Source organism: Salmo salar, chromosome ssa21 (genome assembly GCF_905237065.1).
Source record: "Salmo salar chromosome ssa21, Ssal_v3.1, whole genome shotgun sequence".
In the NCBI taxonomy this organism is placed as follows: domain Eukaryota; kingdom Metazoa; phylum Chordata; class Actinopteri; order Salmoniformes; family Salmonidae; genus Salmo; species Salmo salar.
In genome coordinates, this window is record NC_059462.1 from 28233733 (window position 1) to 28247852 (window position 14120).

The 14120-nt window shown below is 42.8% G+C and overlaps 1 protein-coding gene across 2 annotated transcripts in view; it reads right to left on the reverse strand.

Annotated features, from left to right (window-relative positions):
• LOC106582120 (glycogen synthase kinase-3 beta) overlaps positions 1 to 14120 on the reverse strand; it is a 38889-nt gene that overhangs the window by 12756 nt on the left and 12013 nt on the right. For both annotated transcript variants that reach the window (XM_014164873.2, XM_014164874.2), the window contains exon 2: positions 5232 to 5425. In XM_014164873.2, the coding sequence (XP_014020348.1) occupies positions 5232 to 5425 (194 nt within the window). The remainder of the gene's footprint in view (positions 1 to 5231; positions 5426 to 14120) is intronic.

Sequence of the window (14120 nt, forward strand, 5' to 3'; positions counted from 1 at the left end):
AACATGGAAGTTGTCATACAGACAGACACTAACAGGATGGTAAAGCAGAGTACACACACATCAGAACATCCTACAAACACACGCACTTGGGATGGGCATGAGTAATCAAGTACTCGAACGGACGTCAAAACTCTATCTTAATCCAGAGATAAAAACATCTTCAAATACTGTAAAACTATTTGGTGGAATGTGCTTTGTGCCTGCCCGAACGGGAAACTGAAATGTCTTGAAGACAACATTAACTTGTTTTGACTCGAGTGTTCCATTTGTACATGTGCATTGGCAGAGCACAACAAAAAAAGAAACCAAGCCTAGCATCACACAGCTCTTCCACCTAAACTCCCGTTCCCCTCTATACGACCACTCCCTCTATACACTCGTGCTGCTGAGTGTGCACGCAAGCTCCCATGGGCCTACAGAAATAAATGCCTATTAAAAAAAAAGTATCTAACTGATGTGATACACAAGCTACAAATAAAAACAGTTTTATCACACATTCAAAATGGACTGGTTGATTGAAGTAGGTAAAATGTGTTCCAACAACGAGCTGCAGTTTTGGAATAATTGCATCCTGTCTATTTTCCGCTTAAATGGATACTTAGGGATGTAAAGTATCCCTTTAAGCTACTTCGCCAACTGCTAGAGCCAGGGGTCTCCAACAGGTCGATCGCGGTCTACCAGTAGCTCGTAGCTCACCAAACAACTCTGAAAGTACATGCAATTTTCACGTGTTCCACCGCAAACTGTCATAAACAAATCTGACAGTATCAGACACCGCAAGCTCTCGGCTATGATCTAATGTTAGCAACATTGACATTATCCCACCCCTAGTTACCAACTATTGGCTTAACCAAACCTAACAATATCTGTCAATTAATTTCTAGTAACATTGCCCCTCTCTGTCTGTGTGGTGCGCACGTTTGTCTATCGCTTCATGTGTAGCCAGTTGATGTGATAACCATCTTGTGGGTTGACAGAAATACTTTCCCCCAAAACCTTCTCTATTAAATGTTAACTGCAAAGTTGGCTAACCTGGCAGAAGTATATCTTGAGTAAGTATATTTGTATCTTTAATTTGCTAACTTTGCCATGAAATGAGTAGCAGCAGTACAGAAGACCAGCACATTAGATGGCATATTCCTCACTCGCTAAATGCGCAATTAAAGGGCCAGTAGCACAATTAAAGGGGAATTACACAAAAAGTTTTCTTCCAGACCAAAGAACCTCTATGAACCATTGTAACCAATATATAATCTAAACCCAGGCAATATAAAACGGAGAAAACATAATTTGGGAAAATGTTGGTGACTCCTGGCCTAGGCTATAACCCCTCTAAACATACAGTAGACAGGTTCCACACTGAAAATATGCTACAACATTAGTTTGATAAAGACAAAGAGCGTATTTTCATCAGAATCATTAAGCCAACTCACTAGACAGATGTCGTGGCCATAATTCATCAACATACAGCTTTCATTGTGGAATTGTTCATCTATGTTTAAAATTCCAAAGAACAGGCAGAATAAACTAAATTGCACGACTGTATGTCAAAAAGAAAACATATTTTGTTTTGTAACCCTGAAGATATTCTCTTTCAACTTGCCAAACAGAGCCCTGTTTCAAATGATCACTTTTTGAGAAAAACTGTTCCATTTTTTTTTTAGAGGCGCACTTTTTTAAGTTTTATAAGGGCTTGGAAAATTAACATAACAAGGCTATGCCATTGTACAGCCTAAGGCTTCTACAAACAAGCATCACTGCTGAGGTTACTGCCTTTTTGAAGATTGTGTTCCACGGTCTAATATAACCAGTTGATATTAGGGTTTCAAAAAATGTATCTTAAATGGCACTTGTTTTTTTATTGACAGAATACACTAAGTGAACAAAAAATGAAGAATTAAGCTCTTTCCATGACATAGACTGACCAGGTGAATACCGTTGAAAGCTATGACCCCTTATTGATGTCACTTGTTAAATCCACTTCAATCGGTGTAGATCAGTGGTTCCCAAACATTTTATAGTCCCGTACCCCTTCAAACATTCAACCTCCAGCTGGATACCCCCTCTAGCACCAGGGTCAGCACACTCTCAAATGTTTTTTTGCCATCATTGTAAACCTGCCACACACACACACACACACACACACACACACACACACACACACACACACACACACTATGCAATAAATTTATTAAACATAAGAATGAGTGTAAGTTTTTGTCAAAACCCAGCTTGTGGGAAGTAACAAAGAGCTCTTACAGGACCAGGGCACAAATAATAATATGATAATAAATCATTTTCCTTTTTATTTAGCCATCTTACATATAAAACCTTATTTGTTCATCAAAAATGGTGAATAACTCACCACAGGTTAATGAGAAGGGTGTGCTTGAAAGGATGCACATAACTCTGCAATGTTGGGTTGTATTGGAGAGAGTCTCAGTCTTAAATCATTTCCCACACACAGTCTGTGCCTGTATTTAGTTTTCATGCTAGTGAGGACTGAGAATCCACTCTCACATAGGTACATGGCTGAAAAAGGAATCAGTGTCTTAACAGTGCGATTTGTCAAGGCAGGATACTCTGAGCGCAGCCCAATCCAGAAATCTGGCAGTGGCTTCTGATTAAATTCAATTTTCACAGAACTGCTTGTTGCAATTTCGATGAGGCTCTCTTGTTCAGATATTGGTAAGTGGACTGGAAACAGAGCATGAAAGGGATAACGAATCCAGTTGTTTGTGTCGTCCGTTTCGGGAAAGTACCTGCGTAATTGCGCACCCAGCTCACTCAGGTGCTTCGCTATATCACATTTGGCATTGTCCATATTCTTGAGTTCATTTGCACGCAAAACAAATTATACAATGATGGAAAGACCTGTGTGTTGGCCTTGTTAATGCAGACAGAGCTCCAACTTCTTAATCATAGCCTCAATTTTGTCCCGCACATTGAATATAGTTGCGGAGAGTCCCTGTAATCCTAGATTCAGATCATTCAGGCGAGAAAAAACATCACCCAGATAGGCCAGTTGTGTGAGAAATTTGTCATCATGCAAGCGGTCAGACAAGTGAAAATTATGGTCCGAAAGTCACTCCTACGTTGTCTTGGCAGTGTGCTTTGGGTCGTTGTCCTGTTGGAAGGTGAACCTTCGCCCCAGTCTGTGGTCCTGAGCGCTCTGGAGCAGGTTTTCATCAAGGATCTCTTTGTACTTTGCTCCGTTTATCTTTCCCTTGATCCTTACTAGTCTCCCAGTCCCTGCTGCTGAAAAACATCCCCAAAGCATGATGCTGCCACCACCATGCTTCACCGTAGGGATGGTATTGGCCAGGTGATGAGCGGTGCCTGGTTTCCTCCAGACGTGACGCTTGGCATTAAGGCCAAAGAGTTCAATCTTGGTTTCATCAGACCAAAGAATCTTGTTTCTCATGGTCTGATAGTCCTTTAGGAGCCCTTTGGCAAATTTCAAGCGGGCTGTCATGTGCATTTTATTGAGGAGTGGCCACTCTACCATAAAGGCCTGAGTGCTGCAGAGATGGTTGTCCTTCTGGAAGGTTCTCCCATCTCCACAGAGGAACTCCAGAGCTCTGTCAGAGTGGGTTCTTGGTCACCTCCCTGAGGAGACATTTTTGGTATCCTTCCCCAGATCTGTGCCTCGACACAATCCTGTCTCGGAGCTCTAAGGACAATTCCTTTGACCTCATGTCTTGGTTTATACTCTGACATGCACTGTCAATTGTGGGACATAATATAGACAAGTGTGTGCCTTTCCAAATCATGTCCAATCAATTGAATTTTCCACAGGTGGACTCATATCAAGTTGTAGAAACATCTCAAGGGTGATCAATGGAAACAGGATGCGCCTGAGCTGAATTTCGAGTCTCATAGCAAAGGGTCTGAATACTTATGTAATTAAGTTATTCCTGTTTTTGTATTTTTAATAAGTTAGCAAACTTTTTTTTAAACTGTTTTTGCTTTGTCATTATGGGGTATTGTGTGTAGATTGATTAAGAACATTTTTATTTAATCAATTTTAGAATAAGGAGTAACATAACAAAATGTGGAAAAAGTTAAGGGGTCTGAATACCTTCGGAATGCACTGTGTGTGTGTGTGTGTGTGTGTGTGTGTGTGTGTGTGTGTGTGTGTGTGTGGAGCAGTCATGTGAGGAGACTTAGCGCTCAACAGTCATCGAGTTCACTCTTCCTAACAGCCCCTACATAGGGAGAGAGAGAAAAAGATGGGGTTTGGCTGCTATAAAGGGAAAACAGAACACCTAAAGAGTGAGAAAAATGTGTTAGAAGCTAAGTCTGCCTGTCTGGCGAGCCTGTCTGGCAGAGACTGCTAGCTAGGCTGCTAATCTTAGCCTATGTTGAACTCTGAATAAGACAATACCTCAAACCAACATATCACTTCTGTCCAACTGTTCAGTACATCTACATCTCCAAAGCCAAAGCTAGTGACCTGACAATGACACTCCAAAGCTAGTTTCCTGACAATGACACTCCAAAGCTAGTGACTTTAATGAAAATCCCAAGCTAGTAACTAATGCTAATGTAAACAGAAAAAAGAAGACTCTCCCTCTCTCTAGGACTGTCTGTCTGTGTCTTTGTCCTCAGGCTCTCAGCTAGCAGCAGGACACTGGCCAGTGCCACCATTCTAATGGTGACATCACCAACAGGCCTGGCTGTCAACACAACAAGGCGCTGGGACATGTTCCCTCCTCTAAGGGACAACAACAACACATCAGTCAATCCTATTCACAGACCTACATAGGGATATTGATGGTATCCTGAGGCCTAGGAGAAATTTGGTTACTATGGCGACGATCCTGAACTTGACACACACACATACACACACAATGCTACGCAGAGCAGCCATCATTGCATTCACTGCTACAACTGAGCAGATATGAACAGATTTGGATTTAGGAGTTTGTTTCTGTAGTAGTCAGTGAGAGTGGTGGTGAACTGACTGACACTTAGTGAGTGTGTTTGTCTCGCTCTGCTCTTCTAACGTGGTGCCTGTGATCCATTCACAAAAGGCAAGACAACAGTAGTGTGAACAGATGGAGTCATGCTTCACAGATGAACACACTCACACACGCTCTGAATGAAAGTAATCCGTTACAAAGAAAAGGTGGAAGAAAAAGATTGAAAGATGATTGAAGGATGTTACAGTTTCATGAGAGATCAGAGAAACCGTGTGTGTGTGTGTCTGTGACTGCAGTTTCGCTCACCTTAAACCGCTTGTCCTGCAGAACCTTCTTGATCGCCAGCAGTTCTCCAGAGTCACACAGCTTGGCCTGGTAGACCACTCCGAAGGAGCCGTTCCCAATCACCTTGGTGTCTGTATAGCTGACCTCTTGGGGCCTGTCGGGCCCTTGGCCTGGGGTGGCCACCACCGTCGTCACCTTACTGCCATCCTTGTCCCCTGGAGGGAGGACAGAGAGAGGAGGAGGGGAAAGAAGGGGTGAGATAGTTCAGTGACCGTAGGGGAAATCAGTAAGTGAGACTAGATACGGCACATCAGATGATCACACTGTTAGGGTCATTTTACTAAGCCTGACACACACGTTATTACACGATCTTATTACTAAGATATGATACACACATTATAACAGTCATACATTACTAAACAGCAGTGGGACTGGGTTTGAATCTCAGCCAGTGACTTGCATGAATTAGATGATTCAAGACGATTGGTACAGTCAGGATCCATAAACTGGAATTGAGCCAGATTCACATATAACTCTCCTCCTCTGCCCTTCCCCCTCTCCTCACTTTCCTTCCTCTACAGTAAATTGCACAGCAGCCCTTTCCCTTGGGATTATTGGGAGGCCTACTCCTGTTTAAGTGGGTTTAAACTGAAGTGCGCTGGAGTGTGTGTGTGTGTGTGTGTGTGTGTCTGTGTCAGGGTTAAAGTCTGTGTTAACTCCTTGTTAAAGGATAACCAGACCTGCCTAGCGTGCCGTGGTGGGTGTCGCGTGCCGTGGTGGGTGTCGCGTGCCGTGGTGCATGCCGTAGCCATACCACCACCCCCAACCCCTGCTACCAAACACACATTTAGCTAGGAGTGAAATCTGTTCATATTATTATCATCCATGGGTGTCAAAGCCAAGATAATAAAATGACTCTCACTCACACTTACAATGACATAGATACTGAATCATGATCCCACTCACATCCATAAACCGATTGACTCTCCCTAGCCACCTAAACCCTTGGTTCCTATAGCCTATAGTTAGTTCCCTCACAGACAGTCACATGCCATTAACATGACCCATCCCTTACACAAGACCCAGGGAAACTAGGTTACACATTTGCTAAATATGTAACCTGGTTCGATTCAAGGCTGTATCACAAATGGCCATGATTGTCCCATAGGGCGGCGCACAATTGGCCCAGCGTCGTCCGGGTTAGGGTTTGGCCGGGGTAGGCCGTCATTATAAATAAGAATTTGTTCTTAACTGACTTGCCTAGTTAAATAAAGATTAAATAAAAAAAAAAAAAAAAATAACTCTTCCATATTAGTCTGGATCCTTTTCCAACTTGCTTGGGAGACATGACAGAGTTGTTCTAACTATCACAGCAGAATTCACTCTACTGCAAGACATGGACTACTGTCAGCTGCTTCTGTGGTGAGTGTAGCTGCAGTGCTGAAAGGCAGGCGGGCAATGAAAAGATCAGCTGGATGAGTCTGTGGTGTGTTAATGCTGCTGAGCCAACACTAACAGACAGACTCTCTATACCAAACGCCTGCTGGTTCTGAACCTGTCAAAATTAGACAGTGGATGAATGCTATGCTGAAAAAGGAGTACACTCACTTGGTCAATTGTTTTTGTGTCAGAGGAAAGGTTAAACAGCAGTAATTATTCCAGCAGCCTTGATGCAGTCTCACACACTTAGCAACTAGACCTGCAGAAACACACACACTAATGCACCTCCCTCCGAGAGCGAGAGAGCGAGAGAATAGTAGCTTCTACACAATCCAGCAGGATCGTTTCATGAACGCCTCTTCACTTCCTGAAACCGTGAGAAACGGACACATCAGCCGCACACACAAACACATGACCTTAGCCCTTAGGGGCAGGTAGGTAGCCTGGCGGGTAGGAGCGTTGGGCCAGTAACCGATGACGTGGATGTTGATTAACTTCTTTGGGATAGGGGGCAGTATTTTCACGGCCGGATAAAAACTGTACCCGATTTAATCTGGTTACTCCTGCCCAGAAACTAGAATATGCATATAATTAGTAGATTTGGATAGAAAACACTCTAAAGTTTCTAAAACTGTTTGAATGGTGTCTGTGAGTACAACAGAACTCATATGGCAGGCTAAAACCTGAGAAGATTCCATACAGGAAGTGCCCTGTATGACAATTTGTTGTCGTTCTGTTGCATCTCTATCAACATTACAGCATCTGTGCTGTAACGTGACACTTTCTAAGGCTTCCATTGGCTCTCTAAAGCCGCCAGAAAGTGGAATGGGGTGTCTGCTGTCTTTGGGCAAAGTACAGCAGCTCTGTTTGTGAGTGGTCAGCCTGGGGACCGTGAGAACAAAACGGAGGTATTTGGATATAACTATGGATTATTTGGAACCAAAACAACATTTGTTGTTGAAGTAAGGGTCCTGGGAGTGCATTCTGACGAAGAACAGCAAAGGTAATCCAATTTTTCTAATAGTAATTCTGAGTTTAGGTTGTCCCAAACTTGGTGGGTGTCAAATTAGCTAGCCGTGATGGCCGAGCTATGTACTCAGAATATTGCAAAATGTGCTTTCGCCGAAAAGGACATAGCGATTGCATAAAGGAGTTCTGTATCTATAATTCTTAAAATAATTGTTATGTATTTTGTCAACGTTTATCGTGAGTAATTTACGGTAAATTCCGGACTATAAGCTGTAACTTTTTTCCCACGCTTTGAACTTCGCGGCTTAAACAATGACGCGGCTAATATATGGATTTTTCCCGCTTTCAAATTTGTGGGTCCTGACAGCGTGGAGCATTGTCAAAAAATCCACTTTCATCAACGGGTTTCGAAAGGCTGGACTGCTGCGTGTTGAAGAGGGCTCAGCGGGGGATTTGCCTCCGGATGAAAGTGACAAGAGCAACAATGAAAACGATCCAATATCGGATGAAGCAATTCTGAGGCTATTCAACTCTGACACCGAAGGAGATGTTTTCAGTGCACAGGAGGAGGAAGATAGTGACCAATGACTTTCTTGGTAGGCTACTGTTTACTGCTAATTTTTTATTTTTTGTTACAAGCCATGTTTCGTTAAAGCCTATTTATTTTTGTTACAAGCCGTGTTTCGTTAAAGCCTATTTATTTTTGTTGCAAGCCGTGTTTCGTTAAAGCCTATTTATTTTTGTTGCAAGCCGTGTTTCGTTAAAGCCTATTTATTTTTGTTACAAGCCGTGTTTTGTTAAAGCCTATTTATTTTTGTTACAAGCCGTGTTTCGTTAAAGCCTGTGTAAAGTTCATTTGTTTCAATGTACCGGTAGACACCTGCGGCTTATAGACATGTGCGGCTTATTTATGTTCAAAATAATATATATTTTTTTAATTCAGTGGGTGCGGTTTATATTCAGGTGCGCTTAATAGTCCAGAAATTACGGTAGTAAATTCACCGGAGGTTTTCGGTGGGTATGCTAGTTCTGAACATCACATGCTAATGTAAAAAGCTGGTTTTTGATATAAATATGAACTTGATTGAACAAAACATGCATGTATTGTATAACATAATGTCCTAGGAGTGTCATCTGATGAAGATCATCAAAGGTTAGTGCTGCATTTAGCTGTGGTTTGGGTTTATGTGACATATATGCTTGCTTGGAAAATGGCTGTGTGATTATTTGTCTATGTACTCTCCTAACATAATCTAATGTTTTGCTTTCGCTGTAAAGCCTTTTTGAAATCAGACAATGTGGTTAGATTAACGAGAGTCTTATCTTTAAAATGGTTTAAAATAGTTGATTGTTTGAGAAAATTGAATTGTGGTATTTTAGTTGGTTTTGTATTTCGCGCAGTGCGATGCCATTGGCTGTTGGCTAGGGGTTCCGCTGGCGGAACGTCTGTCCTCAACAGGTTAAGGCAGCCCCGCACCTCTCTGATTCAGAGGGGTTGGGTTAAATGCCGAAGACACATTTGAGTTGAATGCATTCAATTGTACAACTGACTAGGTATCCTCCCTTTTCCCCCACATCTCCTACTTCTACATTTCTGCTAAGAGGGATGCCATGTTGACCCAACTTTCACTTGGACAATGTACGACTCAGCACACTACCTCCATCAATGCAGATAGTGTTAGTGCCAAGTAGGAATATCACCACAGTGCAGCACACACACACACACATTCAAGAGCAGGAAATGACAGACTACACGGAGAAGGCTTTCACACTGTTCATTCACACAGACAAACAGACAGACGAGACACAAATCACAAATATGTTTGACCATCATGCTTATCGGTCTATTGGGTAATTTGCATAATTTTATGGAATTAAATTGTCATGTGTATTTTTGTTAGTCGTCATGTATCATTTATCCAACACAACTATCACACGCACACAGCATAGGCCTACAGAGCCTATTTTGAGTGGGATTTCTGCAGCAGCTCCTCAGCTGGTTGCTGCTGGGTGAAACATGCGCTTTTATAAGCCCCGTCATTGCGCAACAATTCTAAATGCAATCAAGTGTTAAAAACTGTTTTGATGGCCACGATTAAAAAGAGCTACTATTTTTAGTTGGTAATTGAAGCACGCCTCCCATTCAAGTGAAGGCAACGATAGGCAGGCTATCAGCACATCACCCACCACTTTACAATGTGAGCTATGCATTTTGAAAACATACTTAGGCCTAATTGTTTGAAAACGGAATGTTTTATTTCATATTATGAAGCATGTCTTACCTTGCTTCAAATTAGCCTAGGCAAAATCAGACTATAGAAACGTGGAGGAAATTCTTTCATAAAGACTTCATAGACGGCGTGTTATATTCTCCTACATTCCATTAACATTTCCACCAACTTCAAAGTGTTTCCCGTCAAATGGTACCAAGAATATGCATATCCTTGCTACAGGCAGTTCGACTTGGGTATGTCATTTTAGGCGAAAATGTAAAAAAAAAGGGGTGGATCCTTAAGTTAATTAACTTGTGTTTCACAAACAGTAATACTGGGCTCTCCAACCCTGATCCTGGAGATACCCTCCTGAAGGTTTTCACTCCAAACCCAGTTGTAACTAACCTGATTCAGCTTATCAACCAGCTAATTATTACAATCAGGTGTGCTAGATTCGGGTTGGAGCCAAAACCTTCAGGACGGGAGGTCTCCAGGAACAGGGTTGAAGTCCTGCACTATAATATACACTGCTCAAAAAAATAAAGGGAACACTAAAATAACACATCCTAGATCTGAATGAATGAAATAATCTTATTAAATACTTTTTTCTTTACATAGTTGAATGTGCTGACAACAAAATCACACAAAAAGAATCAATGGAAATCCAATTTATCAACCCATGGAGGTCTGGATTTGGAGTCACACTCAAAATTAAAGTGGAAAACCATACTACAGGCTGATCCAACTTTGATGTAATGTCCTTAAAACAAGTCAAAATGAGGCTCAGTAGTGTGTGTGGCCTCCACGTGCCTGTATGACCTCCCTACAACGCCTGGGCATGCTCCTGATGAGGTGGCGGATGGTCTCCCGAGGGATCTCCTCCCAGACCTGGACTAAAGCATCCGCCAACTCCTGGACAGTCTGTGGTGCAATGTGGCGTTGGTGGATGGAGCGAGACATGATGTCCCAGATGTGCTCAATTGGATTCAGGTCTGGGGAACGGGCGGGCCAGTCCATAGCATCAATGCCTTCCTCTTGCAGGAACTGCTGACACACTCCAGCCACATGAGGTCTAGCATTGTCTTGCATTAGGAGGAACCCAGGGCCAACCGCACCAGCATATGGTCTCACAAGGGGTCTGAGGATCTCATCTCGGTACCTAATGGCAGTCAGGCTACCTCTGGCGAGCACATGGAGGGCTGTGAGGCCCCCCAAAGAAATGCCACCCCACACCATGACTGACCCACCGCCAAACCGGTCATGCTGGAGGATGTTGCAGGCAGCAGAACATTCTCCACGGCGTCTCCAGACTGTCACATGTGCTCAGTGTGAACCTGCTTTCATCTGTGAAGAGCACAGGGCGCCAGTGGCGAATTTACCAATCTTGGTGTTCTCTGGCAAATGCCAAACGTCCTGCACGGTGTTGGGCTGTAAGCACAACCCCCACCTGTGGACGTCGGGCCCTCATACCACCCTCATGGAGTCTGTTTCTGACCGTTTGAGCAGACACATGCACATTTGTGGCCTGCTGGAGGTCATTTTGCAGGGCTCTGGCAGTGCTCCTCCTGCTCCTCCTTGCACAAAGGCGGAGGTAGCGGTCCTGCTGCTGGGTTGTTGCCCTCCTACGGCCTCCTCCACATCTCCTGATGTACTGGCCTGTCTCCTGGTAGCGTCTCCATGCTCTGGACACTACGCTGACAGACACAGCAAACCTTCTTGCCACAGCTCGCATTGATGTGCCATCCTGGATGAGCTGCACTACCTGAGCCACTTGTGTGGGTTGTAGACTCCGTCTCCTGCTACCACTAGAGTGAAAGCACCGCCAGCATTCAAAAGTGACCAAAATATCAGCCAGGAAGCATAGGAACTGAGAAGTGGTCTGTTGTTACCACCTACAGAACCACTCCTTTATTGGGGGTGTCTTGCTAATTGCCTATAATTTCCACCTGTTGTCTATTCCATTTGCACAACAGCATGTGAAATTTATTGTCAATCAGTGTTGCTTCCTAAGTGGACAGTTTGATTTCACCGAGTGTGATTGACTTGGAGTTACATTGTGTTGTTTAAGTGTTCCCTTTATTTTTTTGAGCAGTATATTACTTCCAAAATCTAAAAGACGGCTTAAATCCATCTGAATTGTATCAATTCCAAAACGGTTATTATAATATTCATGATCAGGTACTTTGGGTGATCATGTCTTAATGTTCCCCAAAAAATGATGTCTTCTATTCTTTGCCATTTTAACCCACTTTAGCAGGCATTGCTGAACACAGTGCTCATTCCACTAGCAGTCAGTAGAGGTAGAACTGCAAGCATTGTATGATGCTGCATGTGCCTCTAGCATTAAGGGTTGCAAGCAGTTGTGCACGTGACCTTGTTGATGGTGGGAATGGGGGGTCTCATCGTTGAACGACAGTTTTGATATCCGTTCATTATGATCCATTATACCTCATAGCGCAACAAACTCCTTTATACTAATATATAAATATACTTGCAGATAACGTTGAGTAAAAGTAGCAGAAAGTCTGAAAGTGTTAAATTACCCACAATAAATATTATTAAAATGTAGTTAATTAAAACACACAATATTAAATAGAATTGATATTTTTTCAGTGTGGGTCCGGCCCGAAGCTGTCACTAGTGTACTTGTAACATTGTATCAACTAGCCTATTCTGGGCCCTCAGAGTTTCCCGCATCAGTGAGCTCGGGACAGACAGCTGTTTTTGCACCAAGGAAAAATGTTCAGTTATTTATATGGGATCACCAGATCATGATATTTTGGTCTTTCACACTAAGACTTGGTAATTAAGAGGCAGAGATTGTTGGAAATATTTATCATTCACAATGGATGTAAAAAAAAACGGACTTTGGTGACTTACTGTGTGAGGTGAAGAAAAGAAATGACAGAAGCTAAGCTTATTAGTGGTGGATGTGGTGAGTTAAGACAATCAGACAATCATTGGGTTACGCACACAATGCATATGGGTCTGGTAAATTTCTCAAATGGACGGTAAATGTTAATCTTCCCGGTCATGTTGTCTGGCGTCACATTTTCCTAATGAAAACCCTGAAACACACACAGCACACACTCACTGTGGTGGTGTGGGAGTGGGTCAACAGTCTCCATTGTATGGCTGTCTGGGAAGCAGGCAGACTTTCTGAATGAATCCAAATCTCTCTCTCCCCTAAAGAAGACCTGTGGAGCAGTACTATCTAATGGGTGTGGCCTAAGGCAGAGACATCTGGGTATCACTAGGGTTGGGCAATATTTGGGCCTCTTCTATGATATGCTACTCCAAATATCGCGATATCCCAAATAATCCTTTTGCGCTGTTATTGACTAGATAAATCCAGCCTGTGCAACTTTTGTGCTTATTTACGATATTATAGTCACATTCTCATTCAATAATCTTAGTATGGAGAAAAAGATAAGGTTTAGTTCATACATTTTGACTTAATTTTCAACATATTGATACAGCCTAACTGATAAAACTGAATCGTTTTGATTTGTAAAAGTTCAAATAGAGTAGTCTTCACGATATATCATCTTGAACGTCACGAAATTTCATCAATGTCAAATCTCACAATATTCGATTTAATCATAGATCAACCCTAGATATCACCTTGTTAATCAGTCATCACCTACCACAGGCCTTAATGGGAGGAGTAGAAGGGTTGTCAGTATGTAGGAAATAACTATTACATTAGAGTAATAACTCAGACCCAATATTTAACATCCCTCTCTCCCTTTCGCTCTTTCTTCTCAGTTCTCTCTGATGCTCAGTCTGTCAGTTTCTTTGTTTGTTCTTCAGTTGGTTTAACACGCTCTGTCCTTTTTTGCACGTTAACCGGCAATTTAAATTGAACATCATGTTCAATTTGTTCATTTTGTTCAGGTCTTCATTGAGACCGAAGGAAATAGAGTAAGAGAGAATGAGAAAGAGAAAAAGAAAGAGCTTTGAAATGCTAAACAAGCTGCTCATTGTTCTTGGCCAGCTGCCATTTTTCTTGGCCAGCTGCTGGGGGGGGCGACGTTCACTCTAGGACCATACACTCTGGCTACAGCTGCTTCAGAACATCGGCCAAGTTAGTCACACACACTGGCGCACGTGCCTGGGGGGGAGAAAGAGAGAAAGAGAGAGGCCTGGTGTCTGGCTGTGTGTAATCCTGATGGTCCGGTGGGTGATTTTCTGTGATGAGACTTAAAAGGAGTCTCAGCCTGCAGCCTCGCCCCAATAACACGCATCACTATTTATAACACAGGTGTGGGGGCACAAAGAGGGAGCG